Genomic DNA, 14341 nt, shown 5'->3' with positions numbered 1-14341 from the left:
TGTTGTTGCGGCTGTACATACTCCATGTGTACAGTCGCCCACAAAAACTTGACACGACTACCTACTCGCCACATTCATGCAACGACAACAGCAGTCCAGTCTAAAAGACCGCACCGCCAATAATAAAGACTCTTTCCTCCTCTCTCCGTACCCATTGGATGATCTTATTCGCGCTCTGCGCCAGCGCGGCCCTCGACATATTCGCAGGCGCAACAGCGTATAGCTCAAACAGCGGTGTGCTCCATGCGAGCGCCATACACGTCGTGTTAGTTTCGTGGTGCACTTTTAGCGTCGAGGGTTTACCATGGATGTTGCTGTGGAGTTTGTTGTAGAGATTGATTAGCCTGCGACAACATTAGTACACACATACACGCACCTCCCCCCGCTTTGATCAGCAAAAAAACATTCAAGATGCAGTGAAGTCTGATGCTCAAGAAGGAAAAGGGAGATTGGCATGGGACAGGGTAGAACCAGCCCCGCGATCTCAACGACCACATGCACTTTGATTGCCAAGCAAAACGCAAGGCTGACAATCGAAAGATTGCTAAGCAATAAAAAAAGAAGAGGCGGTAATCAATGTGGCTTTTTGGGGTAGTGAGGAATGCAGCTTAACGTACCGTCGTTTCTCCAAATCTGCAGCAAAGTATGGAGCATAGCTCGGCATGGTAAATTGGACGTTTCCCCTCGACTTGTACAGAAAGTGTCTTAGCGGGCTGCCGGGGACAATGTCAGTGCATGTGGGCCGGCCTTGGTGGACCGCGCTGCGTATCGCGTCGATAGCCCCGATGCGCTGCAAGTTCTGCGGAACCACCCGTTAGCGTGTATGCTTCTTCTATCTCCTTCCCTTTATCATGTCGATATAGATTAAAAAACAAGAGGGAGAGATATGCAGGCAGATGAGGGTGGCCATGCGTGATTACCGATGACTTGGTAACTTTTCTGGGCAGGGCCGATCAAAGGAAAAGGGAGGTGAGCAATGCTGTGGTCGGATCCAAAATGCAATCACCACCCTGGAGGGCTCAGGTCGGCGTCTTGACGAGAGGCGGTGTCGGGGAACGCAGTCTCCGAAGCCGAAGAGTGCACTATCCAGAGACCCGTCATGCCGTCCTCTTTTTTTGTGCCCATGCAGCCGTTTTGCCTCACACGGGACAGCGATCCATGGACAATCCATGATGACAGGATACGGCAATTTCCCCGCTCCACATCATTCGACCAGATTGTCCACCATCCATGGAAAACGGGCGGGCACTTGACCAGCAATCCACGCGTCTCGACAAGACACCTCCCTGGTCCGGAGCCCTTGCCCATCTGGAAATCAGAAAATAAGGGGATTTTGCAAACACACTGTCATACGAAAAAAACCGGACAAAGCCATAGGGCTGGAAAGTTTATCAATACGTACCTCGATTAAATCATCCCTCATGCGTCGGAGCTCGAAGAAGCTCTCCTTGTCCGCGCTAATCAATAGGACCGCGACTTCATCGTCCGCGCCGTCGCTCGTGCGAGGCCGCTCCTGCATATGCTCCGTTGGGTCGTCTAGATTCAGGAAGCTGACATACATGTACAGATAGCCCGTGTTGTTGAAGCCAGGCAAGCAGAGCGGAATCCAATTTTCACCCCCGCCAGCCTTGACGCTGCCGGCTTCAAACAGCATGTTGAAGATGAGATGAAGATCACCTGGGTGCAGACTATGCTTTTTGGGTCGTACTACCGACACGAGCTTACCAGATGCTACAATCAGACCGTAGAGCAAGTTCTCCGACCGCGTTTTGAGCAATGTGTTGTTGATGGCAGTACGGTGAGACTTGCGCAGTTTTAGACACTCGAGGGCCGACAGTAGTGTCGAAGGAGATCCTCGAGTGAAACCATCTGCTAGAGCAGACAAAAGGGTCTCTGTTCCCTGTAAGGGGCGGCGTAGGTCGTAGTTTGCACGTGCAGCAAACATGCGCTCCATACTGGGCAGCGTAAGGGTTGAGAGAATCTGCATGTATAGTGCCTCGAGCTGTGAGCGAAGCTGAGCATCACTCTCTCCCAATCGCGTAATGGCGACCAGATTGAGCGGGCCCTTGGTCATAACGACGAAGCGAACATCACCGGCAGTGAAGCCTCGCAGGGTGTCGTGAGTGGACTGGTAGAAGGATATAATGGTCTGTACAACACCAATGTAGTTTGTAATCAATTGATCGTCGCCGTGGCGACTGTATATAGGCTTGCCGGCGCTGGAGAGGATGAGGAAATGCTTGAGTTTTGCGCGCCACTGGAGCATAATCGCTTCTGTTGACTCGGTCAGAAAATGTTCCCTCTTGACATACAGCATGAAGCTCACCTTCGTTCGAGCCGTCAGCGTTCAAGCCGTCAACGTCGTCAAACTCGCGACGGAAAGCAGCTTCAAAGTCTGGATCTGGTGGGAACATGCTTTGCGACTCTGCGTCGGCAAACCTCTGTCCCAAAGACCGCAGGAGCGACTTTTCTTGCTCCGACTTTTCTGTTGGGCCCATGACTTCGCCCAATATGCTCTCCTGGTATCCTCCTGCCTCGATTGTTGGCGCATAGCTGCGTATGCTTGCGCTGTCATCGGCATCGTTTATATTGCGGGTGGCCATGCTGATGCTCCCAAAGTTGCGCGGCCTGGGTGCTGTAGATGTCGGCGAAGCATCCTTGGGGTCGGCAGAAAAGGCCTGCGTGTTGGCGATGGACAGCTGGGTGGTGGCCTTGGACAGGAGCTGCGGTCTTGAAGGCGCCATCGAGTGCGACGTCGAAGGTCGCGACAGCAGGCCCATGGCCGGTCGCGGTGGCAGCGGGGGCGGGGGTGCATCTTGTGATGCCAGCGATGCAGTCGAATTCTTGCGCGAAAAGCCTCGTATTATGGTCAGGGTCGGGTTGGCAAAGTCGTGCGACTCTACTGAATCGCCCCTGGCGGATGCGGCCGATGCATTGCTGCTCTTCTGCGTGGGCGTAGTAGGCGAGCCGGGTCCCTCAGAGGTTGGCGTCTGGGGCTCAGCGCTGCCAGTCTCGTCCATCAAGATGGTGGTGGGCGGGCATCTAGACAGCAGTACAAGACCGTGTTACCTTTCCACACATGACGCGATGATTCGGAGGTGCATGCCGCCGCGGTGCATCGTGACGCTTATCTAGGTAGGTACGCTGTGCATGGGCCTGCTGCCAATGACGTTCGCTGCCCTTAGCTCATCCACACATCAACACCACACCATCGTCTCGCCATCTGCCCCCGTCTGTTGCACTCCACGGCCTTGGCCTGTCAGTCTTCCAAAAAGAGCGGTATGCATCATGCTCTATCATCAAGCCCGTGCTGGGCGAGTTGACGACATAGCAAGGCAGTGAGCCGGCACAGGGCAGTCTGTACTCAACCTCACCGGGTGGGGCCGACCATTCTTTATATACAAAGAGACAGCATTTACCATGTTCCCATGTGCGGACAGACCAATACTGCCAGCCGACGTTACGACAATCAACTATTCCTTGGACTGGCCACATCTACACAACCCTAGCAATACCACATTTGCAGGACTGACACAGATTGACATCTGCCATTGCCAAAGAACAGACCTCTCTCCGCAAAAGGACACAGAACCAGGTCACATATACACTCGATTCAAGTGCGTAGAACCCGTAGTTCGCTTCAAGACAGCGAAAGAAGATCTATGGGTGTTGGAAGCCCCCCATGGCCCCATCAACATGCTACGGCCGGCTACAGAGGAAGAAAAAGCCCAACGCAGCCAAATCCACCCTGATGCAGATCCATCTGTGTACCAAGGCCGGAAATTTCTTTTCTTAACAGGCCCTTGCCCCCGCGGACGATACCAGGCATACGCTACACTAAAATGGCTAACTCTGAATCCCCATGCCCGAAAACACATTTCATGTCTTTGTCTGCTCATCCAACCTTACGAGGAAGACTCTTCTGCCGAGGCTACCCGAAAAGCATACAGAGACCTCGCTGAGTATCTTGTACGACATGCTCCGGGATTTGAAAAACTCTACCTCCTTGTCTGTCCAAATGGGATGCAATTATGCAGTGCGGCATGTGAGTTCGGCATTCTTCTTCAAAGCAGAGACGTCAAGATCATAGTGGTTATCGATGATTGCTGTAGCAGGGAGACGAGAGAGTACGACGATCCTAGTGTATTCTCAGAAACTATGATGGCCATGGCACGTCGGCCCCCTCCGCTCCAGACGGTCAGTGAACCACCACAGAAACATGAGACTGAGGAGCATGGGTCTGAGGTTGCAGAACCAAGTGGACTGGACAAAGAGAAAGAAGAGGAGGGAAAGGAGGGAAAAGAGGAGAAGGATGAAGCAAAAGAAAAAGATAAGAAGGAGCATGATGATGATGATGGAGAAGAAGATGAGAAGGAGAAGGAGGACCAAGGAGAAGAAGACAGTGTCGATGGCGATTGGACTGATGCGACCATGAGCCCTACATCGCCCCAAAACGAGTTGGACAAGGATTGGCAGATGTTATGATTCCCATTATCTAAGCTTCATATACGCACGTACGAATTATGCCAGTTACCATGCATCTATTCACTCAAGCACCAGATCAAGTATGACAAGCATAAAGAAAACAATTGAATAAACCAGTCTAAGTATGTGGATATCAAACGAGCGTGGTAGAAAATATACACACGTAAAAAAGAGGGCATTACAACTGTCGTCGTAAGAAAAAAAACTTCCGTCCGAGTACAACCAAAAAGAAAAACCACACGGAAAGACCATTAACACCCCATCCATCCAAGAAAACCGAAAGAAAAAACAGTCCTAAACACCAACACCATCCCATCGTTAAACATCATATCACCCCCGCCTCTCCCGCACTCTCCATCCAAACCTCTACCATCCACCCCGCACCCTCCTCACCTTCTCTTTCCCCCCAACTCTCCCCGCCGTAACGCGCCTAGCCCACCTCCGAATCGCCCAGCCCCTGGCCAGCGCCTGGAAAGCCAAAACATCGCTTTCCAACTGAATGCGCCTCGCTTCTTGGATACCCCTCCAGCGCCGCTGAATAACTGTCGCAGCATCCACCATTTTCTGTCTTGCCTGCGCAACAACCGCCGATTCGTGTGCAATCTGCATAGCCTTTATGCGCGCGCTGGTCTGGCGGCGCAGCAAGAAGCGGCGGAATGCAGTTTGGATCGTTGTTGCGGCGCGGTGGGTGCGTGCAAGGGGGAGGAGACGGGAAGCGAGGAAAGAGAGGGTTAGGAGGGTGAAGTCGCGGCTAGGGATGGAGCGGGCGGTTTTGTCTTGGGATGTGAAGAGTGCGATGAAGGAAGCTGAGCAACCGACTGCCTTGAGCTTTGCGCCTAGACCTAATTTGCTGCCATCTGGGATGGAGCTAGTGAGGTTAGAAGGCAGATACGTATCGACGATGACCTCAAGTACTTTGGGGTCTGCAAAACTCGTCGTTAGGTTCGCTACGCGGATGCCGTGGAGACGGGCGACGGAGCGAGACCAGGAGAGGAGGAGGCGCTTGTGATATGCCATTCCGTCCAGCTCAGTCGTTTCTGGCTCTTCGTTGTCGGAATCGAGGACTCGTCCCTCAAAGTTGTCTCTTGCTCGGTACCATTGGCTGCGGAAGCGCTCAGTCTCCTTGACTAACTGCGGCCAGTCCACGAGGCTTCCTAGCCCGCATTTTCCGACAAGCGACCATAGCAGGGAGAGAGTCTTTTCGCGATGACCATCGACAATGTCTTCGGCTCGAATACCGCTGACTGCTGCGCTTGGCATCCCTGGGACACTGCTCAAGGCTGCAAGGGCAATCTGCACGTTGTACACCTTTTGTGGACGACCAATAGCTGGGTATTTGAGATGCTGTGACAGAATCCAAGCATCCTTCTGTGCTACATCACTAGTGAGCAGCTCGCCGGTTGGCAAGTTGAGTGTCACAGTTTCCTCCTGCTGTTCTGGGTAAAGTAGCAGCTCCACCAGACGATTGAGCATGATGCCATCGCGAAGGTCGATTGCGATGTTCTCAATCTGGTACGCGTATTCTTGAAGCGGGTATTGAGCATGCTCGACCTTATAGTTGAGATGGTGGAGCGGTCGAGTAATGTCGCCATGCGAAGGGATAAGCATCTTGGATAGCTGGTGGAGGATCTCCACAGACGTCTTGTATGGTGATGTTGTCTGGAACAAGCAGCCCGACAAGGCATTCGTAGTCTTTGCCTGGTCAAGAAGAAGAATCAACATCAGACTTCGCAGTGCGGTACGGCGCCACGACCAGCCCTGCGATCCAAAATCATCGTCACCACGTGTGAGACTAGCAATGCTACCGCCTCCAGATTTGACGCGAACCGCATCTTCGTTCTTGATCAAGAACGCAGACAAGAAGCTCTCGATCGCCCGGCGTTCAGCGCGATATTGGCGAGATCCATCGTCCGAGCAAGTGGAACCGGTAGACAAACGGCATGGCGTGGTGATTTGGCGACCAACAATTGTCTCAGCTGCAGCCCGAAGTGCATTCAGATCGTACGACTTTGTCCACAAGTTGAGGAACTTCTTCCGCAGACCAACATCATCCTTCAATCTCAGTGTCTGGGCCAAAAGATCCTTAGGTATGCTCAACGCGCCACACTGTAGTGAAGCTTGCAGACGCTTGTGCAGGGGTGGCATAGCAGGGTCGTGATATATATCAAGCATCTTCTTGCGCAAATCTTCCGGAGTTTGTTCAGCATTTGGGTCCTTGTTCGCCGAGTCGAACACCGAGTTCAGAAGCTGTGTAATGGCAATCTCTTGGTAGGTGAGCCAGTTGTCTTCGTACAGTTCTGGCTGAACAAGATCCTCGCGTAGTACTGGGTATTTCTCCTGCGGCTGTGGCTGCTTGCCAACCTCGTGAAGCATGGTAATGCTGCTTGCTACACTTCCGGTCTTCTGTCGCCGTAATGCTGTGGGCGGGGACTTGTCGGTGTGGAATGGCGACGAAGACAGCGGTGCACGCTTCGCTTTGGCCAATTTTGCTCGTTCAGTCTTGATGGTTGATCTCAAAGATGCACTGCTATTTGCAGTGGAGGCAGTGACATCCGCTCGCGATTTAAGTGCCTTTACTGGAACATCGTCGTGGCCTACGGTCGATCGTGGTCGCTTTTGCGTTCCTTCGGTTCGTTTCTTGGTCTGCAATATCCTCTCTGGCTCTTTGGGTGCACTGAAACGGACCTTGGGGGCTTTTGCCAAAGTCTTTTTCGCCTCTGGCTTAATGAAGTTGATTTCAATATGCGTCCCACTGCTCTTCTTCTCATATATCGCCATACCCGGAGGCATATTCTCCTTGCCACCGCCTGAACCTGCAATATCGCTCGAAAAAGATGTGCTCTGCGTCGAGCGCGATGTTGTGCTGAGAGGACCGCGTTTCGGTGGCGCGGCGAGCGATTTGCGAGGGACTTTCTTTTCCTTCTTCAAAGCTGGCAAGAGATTGTTTCCCTCCTCTTCTGATAACGTGACGAGATCCAGTCCAAGATCGGGGGATGCTTCCCGAGTGTTGCGTGGTGCATGTGTGGGCTGTCCTGGGTGGATTGTAAACAAGGACGTCTCGTCGGTTGGGATGTATATTGTCCTCCTGCGCGCCTCTTTCTTAGGACCTTGCTTCTTAAGCTCCTTCTTGTCCAAAATGTCTTCTTGCAGTTGTACAGTGGCATTAACTTCGGTAGCATAGTTTTCACTTGGCATATGCGACACGCGTCGTCGGGCGGGCTTCTCGTGTTGTGGTTCGGGGACAGGCGCTATAGGCTTGGGCATCTTCTGTGCTGGATGGGCGAGAATCGTGCTCTTCTTTGTCTTTGTGGCCGCGGGAATAACACTGGCGCGACTCCTCCTTTTCACTTCGAAAGCTGCACGCTGTTGCTGTTCCTCCTCCTGTGCGACATCCTCGAAAATGTCTAGTGATGGATTGAACGCAGGCCTGGTGGCATTGCGCATAGGTCGTCGGGGCTTCGCCTGGCGAGCGGCCGCTTTTAGCTCGGTCGTGTATTCGATATTTGCTGTGGTGTTGTCGTCGTCGAGATAGCTAGGCGCGTATTGACTTCCGTAGCCAGGGTAGTAGCTGCTTGTTGACCCGTAGGGCGCCGGGCATGGCGTGCCTGCGGTGTACCCGTACATGTCGGCGGCTGGCGTGCGAGTGTGAATTAATTCGAATAGAAAGAGCGCCGGCGCATAGGTAGAGGGTTGTCGTCGTGCCCAAGGGAGTCGAGGGTGGATTCAAAGGTGGATGCGTTGACGCTTAGCCGGTTGTGGCGTTGTTGTGGATCCCCCATTGTCAATATCGTCGCTGGGGCAACATCAACATTTCCAAACACCATCCCGGCTTCCCTCGGCTTGACGTCACTCATCCAGCTGAATGCTGCATCGGCTCTCCATCACGATGCAATCCATAACGGCTAATTACCACACCTCTGCGCCTAGCACCGCCACATACATACGTTCACCATTACCCCTTTCCAACCGCATGCAACATTATTCTCGACACCTAAGGAATTCCCCTGCCAGCCCGAATTGCTTTTGCAGCCTCACTCTGGGCCCGGTCCTCTGCATATCGCTGATAAATGGGCAAATAGTGCTGCCTGTCACTCAACGTTTCCTTGACACTTTTCCTGGCCTCAACAGCAGCGAGCCACTTCCTGAACCTCTTCCATACCTCCTCATCCTCACCGCCCTTGCCCTCGTCAGGAATACCCGAACCCCCTTTGAAGTGATCAAAGACCCATAGCCTGTTGGCCCAGGGCGCAATCACAATGTCAATGAGTCCAAATTCCTTGCCTGAGAAAAACGGTCCTTCTTTGTCCATCTCTCGCGTGAATTCCTTGGTGTGATTCAAGAATTCCTTCTGCTTTTCTTCGAGCCCATCGCCTTGATGCTGGAGGAAGCGGTGGTAGGCGGGAATGATGCGACTACCCACATAATCTGTCCAGATTCTTGTTCTCGCACGCTCATAGGGATCCGTAGGCATCAGGTGCGGTGTGTGCTGTGGAAATGCTTCCTCGAGAAACTCGCAAAGAACAGTGCTCTCATATAGCGGCTTGCCCTGGTATTGCAGTGTGGGAACAAGGCCGCGAGGATTAAGATCAAGCAGGGACTGGGGCTTGTGATATGGGTTGACTTCAATGTATTGATATTGGATGCCTTTTTCCTCGAGGGCAATCCATACACGCTGAACAAAGGGGCAAAACCAGCCCGAGTAGAGCTTTAGAGGACACTCGGCTGAGTGAGCCTGGGTGATATTAGGCCTGTGACGTAGAGATGATATTCTTTATCAACATACCTTGACTGTCGCTGCTGCCAGGCCTGTAGCCTCTGGGTGAAGGTCCGCATCAGGGTGGTCTTTGCCCATGGTTTTCAATTGTATTTGGTGTTGTAGCTGTGGTAGGTTTCTGAATTCAAAGAAAAGTGGGAATCAGGTGTTTTGTGGCCAAGCACGCAATATATAGCTAGAGAAGACATCTGTGCAGCCATTGATACTGCAAACACGGGGTCATCGTTTTGCAAATGTGATGCTGGTCATGACGAATGCGGGGCAATGACAATGACGCTGCATGGCACCCCACTTTTGGTGTCCATCACCATATTTCCAACCTGTTTACTCCTGTACGACTTGTTGTTTGAATATACATGTATAGTGTACATTGGCAAAAGTGAACCTGCTCTCATGCATACGGTTTTCATATCTCCATTCGTACCTCTAACAACTATCCACATGCCCATTGCTAGGCTCAAGGTAGTAGCTAATCTACACTTTCCACCTCAAGAAGCCTATCCACCCTTCTATACACTTTGGCAAAGCTTGACTCCACCATCTAGGCACAAGTCACAAATGCACTAACAAAAGGCCCATCGGCTGTCACATACCCTCCCACGGGCGCTAGGAACGCTGTCCCCGAACAATCCGCAGTCTGATAAATCGCCACTATATACCATCATCAGCTCCTACATCCCAATTTTTCCATTTCTCTCTCTCTCCATCTCTCTTTCTTCCAATCATCCAAAACATCCCACATCCCACATCCCCCCCCCCCCCCCCCCCCCCCCCCCAAACCATCTTCGACCCTTGAAGAAAATGGGAAAAAAATGGAAACTTACCACTACAACCCTCTGAAACCCTCGACGTACTATAACTCCGAATCGGTACTCCAGTATCAAAACGGTCAAGCGGCTGACATACGTTTCCATTACCGAAAATAGGATCCGCATTAATCAGCGTCGAATCCGTGCATCCTGGACCCGAGTACTTGAGACCGACAGCGACGAAGGCGCCTCCTTGACGGGGTGAGAGAGGGGAAGCCGTGACGGCTGCGAGGAGGGTGAGGGCGGCGGTGGTTGTGAAGTGCATTGTGGAATGGTGTTTTGAGGAGAGTGTGGGCGATGGGTTGGTATTGGAATCTAAGACTGCTTGTTGCTTGATACACCGAGAGAGAGAGAGAGAAAGCGGACCGTTTTATACCTGAGGTTTCTATTTCTATCTCATTATGCGCTCTTTGCTGATGCTTTTCGTCGTAGAACCAACACTTGGGCTCCTTCCGCCATCACCATTCGTAAACCAACAAATAACACCTCAATTACTTCATCGAGGTCAATGCTGCGCATGTTGGTGGTAAAAGCGACTACATCCCTTTTCGAGAAATGCTCTGCTGACATGGATGATCCGCCAAGTCAGATTAGTGTAGAATTTTCCATCCACGTTAGGAAGGATGGTAAGCTGATTTTCTTTGGTGACTTATGAAACCCCCACGCTGCTATCCAAATCTGATGAGATGGTTACGGGAATTGTAGCGACAAAATGGACTAGATCGTTATGTGTCAGCGGGAAGTGCTGATGCTATAGCTTCATCAGTTGGTTGCACAAGACTACCGTGCACAATAGTATCTGAGCGCTGTTGGTGGCTGGAAATTTCCACCCTAAAGCTGACAGAAATCTCTTTTTAAGGAAAATAATAAAGTAGACTCCATGACGTACACTAAACCCCCACACTGAATTCATAGTTATAGAAACAAAACATCCAACTCATCAAGTTGTCCTTACTAAATCCCGTAACAAACCACCTCAAAGCTTCGCCGCACATCTATGTCCAACTCAGCTCATACCATCTTCACACCCCCCCCCCCTACAATCAAAACTCACATAGACCTAGCCCTCTCAAGCTCCCCACCCTTAATCTCCCTCAAAACCCCCGTCTTCGCAACACCCCCCATGACATTCGCAACCACAACCTCCTTGACATACCCCAACGCCCCCGTCTCAGCAAGATAATAAACCACATACTCACTCTTAACCTCAATCAGCGCCATCCTCGGATCCTGCGGTCCACCATCATGCACACCATCGCCCAAATCGCCAAACCACGCCGACGCACCGCGGCTCCAGACTTCTTTGATGCGGGGGTCGCTGTTCGAGCAGGTAGTTGCGGTGCCGGTGATGGAAGCCCAGTCTTGAGACTTTGTGTCTTGGATGGTGATTTGGACTTTGTTGTTTTGGGCTAGGTCCTGGAATTTTTGGGAGTGCGTGTTGGAGAGGAAGAGGAGGTCGGGGCCGTCGCGGCGGGCGAGCGCCATGGAACGTCCTACGGGACCTATGTGGTGGTTGGGGGGTTAGATGCTTATTTGCTTTGTGGTGGTTTGGGGGCAGGAGAAAAGAGGTACGTACCGACGCCGTCGCGGAAGGTGTTTAGCATGCAAATCTTCTTTCCGTCGACGAGTTGGAAAAAGTCTTTGATTTGCTGGTCTTTGGGGGTTTCTTCATCATATTGCTTTGCGACGGAGGGGTCCGTCTTGGAGTTCACCTCGCTGGCCTTGAGTTGCTCGGGCATACTGAACGTTCGTGTAGTGGAAAAGTATCTAGAGGTAGGTCTGAAAAGTGCTGTACTACGAATTGCAGGTTGAATTCGTGGTAAAAGTGTGTTGGTACAACGTAAAAATAGTCGAGGGGCAGACATGGTGTTGGTATACGCTGAAAGTGGATTATTTACACGGACGTAACAGTGAGATCAGAAGGTCAAGTAATCACGGGTATCGGAAATCGAGAGGATCGCACACAGATCATCGAGGGATGAACTACAGGCAGCATGACGTCGATACAGAGCGCACTCAGAGGGGTGGTCTCACATTTGGTGGAGTTGGGCGCCTCACACATATGGATGACGACGTTGTAAATCGCATCTCGGGACGCGGCACGCTAAGGGCGCGATCCTCCCGAAATGCATGGTGGCATTTATCTAATGCACGCTTGCCGTAGCCACAAAATGACAGTCGAAAATCGACCTCTCTAATCTGCAAGTAGTCAACAACACGAATAGCTCATCACATTCATCCAATCACAGTTGTAATCGCAGTCAAAGACAATAATATAACAAAATATGAAACCGGAACTCCATTAGCTAATCGCTACCCAACCCGTCCATATAATCATAACAGTTTTAATACTCATACCTCAGCATATGAGCCATAGCAAGATGCTGAAAGGGGTACTGGTATATGCAAAAGGCGCCGTTGACAATCAAAGAATCGGATGCATCAAAGGCATCTACAACTCGTCCTTGGCGCTCGCGGCCTTGTCCTTGGCCTTCTCCGCAGTGTCCTTGACAGCCTCCTTGGCATCAGCAGCAGCCTCTTTGGCAGCATCGGTAGCCTTCTCAGCAGTGTCCTTAACGGCGTCGGCGGCATCGGCGGCAGCCTCCTTGGCGGACTCAGTAGCATCTGTAGCAGAATTAGCACCCTTCTCGCTGGCGACAACAGCCTCGTGAGCAAGTTTATCAGACATACCTTCAGCAGCGGCCTCGGGAACAGTGGCCTCAGCCTTGTGTGAGCCGTTCTCCTTGATGAATTGGACCAAGTCCTCAACAGTACGGGAACCAGAGTAGTCAACGGGGGAGTCCTTCTTGCCAGCGGCGAAGAGCTTGATGGTTGGGAAACCTTGGATCTCATCGGGAACGTCGTTGGCGGTGGCGTCAACCTTGGCGATAGTTACGAGCTTGGAGAGCTCATCAGAGGCGTAGAGCTGGCCGAGCTCCTCGTACTTGGGAGCAAGAGCCTTGCAGTGACCGCACCAAGGAGCGTAGAACTCAACAAGGACATCCTTGTCGTTGTCGATGACGAGGTCCTTGTAGTTGTGGGCAACAATAACCTTGACGGGGCCATCGTTGGACTCGGGAATGGGCTCAGACTTGATGCTGGGCTCGATCTTGCCAGCGAGGAAATCATCGACAAACTTGCCAATGCTCTTCTCGGTGATCTTCTTCTCCTGGTCGAAGGGGAACTTGTCGTTCTTCTCGGTGCGCTGGATGGCAAAAGCGGGCCATGTGCCGATCTTGAGGTTGAGGTTACCAGCGTGCTGGCCAAACGCCTTGGCGTCAATGGTGGCGAAGTTGATGGCGCCCTTGTGCTTGAGGGCGAGGGGCTTCAGCTCCTTGGCGTATTGCTCACGCTCCTCGGGAGTCTCGGCAAAGATGTATGCGAGGGGAAGGCCAGAGGCCATGTAGTCGGAGTAGGTCTCAGGGCCAACCTCGCCAATAAGAGGGGTAGCGGCGACCTTGGCGAATGTGCGGATGGCGTCGGCGTCAAAGGCCTCGGTGAAGACGTCCTTGCCGTCGTCAAACGACTTGTAGAGGACGAGACCAGGCTGCTTGACGCCCTCAGCCTTGGCGAGAGCAGCGTCGTTGGTGGCACCGAACAGGTAGTTGTCGCGGAGGCCATTGGCGACGGCGGTAAAGGTCTCGTTGGAGGCCTTGTCGTCGGCGGCAAAGTAGCCAACGAGGACAACCTTGTCGGCAGTCTTGAACTCCTCGAGGGTGTCCTTTGTGACCTCGGAGACAGCGGGGAGGGCCTGCTTGGTCATGTATGAGATCAAGCTGTCGGCCTTGCGCTGACCACCGTATGGCGACACGTTCTCGAGGCCGCGGAAGACCTTGAGAGTGGGGTAGCCCTCAACACCATACTCCTGGCAGAGATCCTGCTCCTCTGTGCAGTCGACCTTGACCAGGGCAATGTCCTTCTCCTTGAGAGTTGTGGCGGCCGTCTCGTACTCGGGGGCGAGCGCCTTGCAGTGACCGCACCATGGGGCGAAGACTGGGAGGCAATTGTCAGTTGCGCCATTGGGAAGCGGGGAAGCTGGGGCGGGGTGGCAATGCACTTACATTCTGCGAGGACGAGGTCGTGCTCCTCAATGAAGCCCTTGAAGTCGTCTGTCTTCAGCTGCTTGACATCGGAAGCAGCAACGACAGCGGCAAAGAAGGCGGCGCAAACAGTGGAGTACTTCATTGTGCTGTGGTGGGGTGTGGCGTGACAGAACGGTGAAGTGATAAGAGGAATTGGGTTTGAATGTCCTCTGCACAGCGAATGGAGTAGA

At 52.5% G+C, this 14341-nt stretch overlaps 7 protein-coding genes across 7 annotated transcripts; 1 reads left to right on the top strand and 6 right to left on the bottom strand.

The window, feature by feature from the left end:
• Nucleotides 1-100: 100 nt before the first annotated feature.
• COCVIDRAFT_86015 (hypothetical protein) lies at nt 101-3020 on the bottom strand (the record flags this gene model as incomplete). Its single annotated transcript, XM_014706267.1, has 4 exons — nt 101-344; nt 618-799; nt 1403-2274; nt 2327-3020. 4 exons carry the CDS (start codon nt 3018-3020, stop codon nt 101-103), a joined length of 1992 nt encoding a protein of 663 aa, XP_014561753.1.
• Nucleotides 3021-3420: 400 nt separating this feature from the next.
• COCVIDRAFT_45382 (hypothetical protein) lies at nt 3421-4101 on the top strand (the record flags this gene model as incomplete). Its single annotated transcript, XM_014706266.1, has 1 exon — nt 3421-4101. A coding segment is annotated over one exon (681 nt), but the record flags the coding sequence as incomplete, so codon positions are not given.
• Nucleotides 4102-4851: 750 nt separating this feature from the next.
• Nucleotides 4852-8109, bottom strand: COCVIDRAFT_11771 (hypothetical protein; the record flags this gene model as incomplete). Its single annotated transcript, XM_014706160.1, has 1 exon — nt 4852-8109. The coding sequence occupies one exon, from the start codon at nt 8107-8109 to the stop codon at nt 4852-4854; it is 3258 nt and encodes a 1085-aa protein (XP_014561646.1).
• Nucleotides 8110-8476: 367 nt separating this feature from the next.
• On the bottom strand, nt 8477-9337 carry COCVIDRAFT_86127 (hypothetical protein; the record flags this gene model as incomplete). The annotated part of the gene is made up of 2 exons (XM_014706265.1): nt 8477-9217; nt 9269-9337. 2 exons carry the CDS (start codon nt 9335-9337, stop codon nt 8477-8479), a joined length of 810 nt encoding a protein of 269 aa, XP_014561751.1.
• A 735-nt stretch (nt 9338-10072) lies between these two features.
• COCVIDRAFT_55362 (hypothetical protein) lies at nt 10073-10333 on the bottom strand (the record flags this gene model as incomplete). Its single annotated transcript, XM_014706264.1, has 1 exon — nt 10073-10333. A coding segment is annotated over one exon (261 nt), but the record flags the coding sequence as incomplete, so codon positions are not given.
• Nucleotides 10334-11118: 785 nt separating this feature from the next.
• Nucleotides 11119-11807, bottom strand: COCVIDRAFT_22322 (hypothetical protein; the record flags this gene model as incomplete). The annotated part of the gene is made up of 2 exons (XM_014706187.1): nt 11119-11570; nt 11645-11807. The coding sequence occupies 2 exons, from the start codon at nt 11805-11807 to the stop codon at nt 11119-11121; spliced, it is 615 nt and encodes a 204-aa protein (XP_014561673.1).
• A 713-nt stretch (nt 11808-12520) lies between these two features.
• On the bottom strand, nt 12521-14253 carry COCVIDRAFT_22321 (hypothetical protein; the record flags this gene model as incomplete). Its single annotated transcript, XM_014706186.1, has 2 exons — nt 12521-14061; nt 14130-14253. 2 exons carry the CDS (start codon nt 14251-14253, stop codon nt 12521-12523), a joined length of 1665 nt encoding a protein of 554 aa, XP_014561672.1.
• Between the last annotated feature and the right edge of the window lie 88 nt (nt 14254-14341).

Source organism: Bipolaris victoriae (assembly GCF_000527765.1).
Source record: "Bipolaris victoriae FI3 unplaced genomic scaffold scaffold_4, whole genome shotgun sequence".
Lineage (NCBI taxonomy): Eukaryota > Fungi > Ascomycota > Dothideomycetes > Pleosporales > Pleosporaceae > Bipolaris > Bipolaris victoriae.
This window is presented reverse-complemented; position numbering and strand designations above follow the sequence as displayed.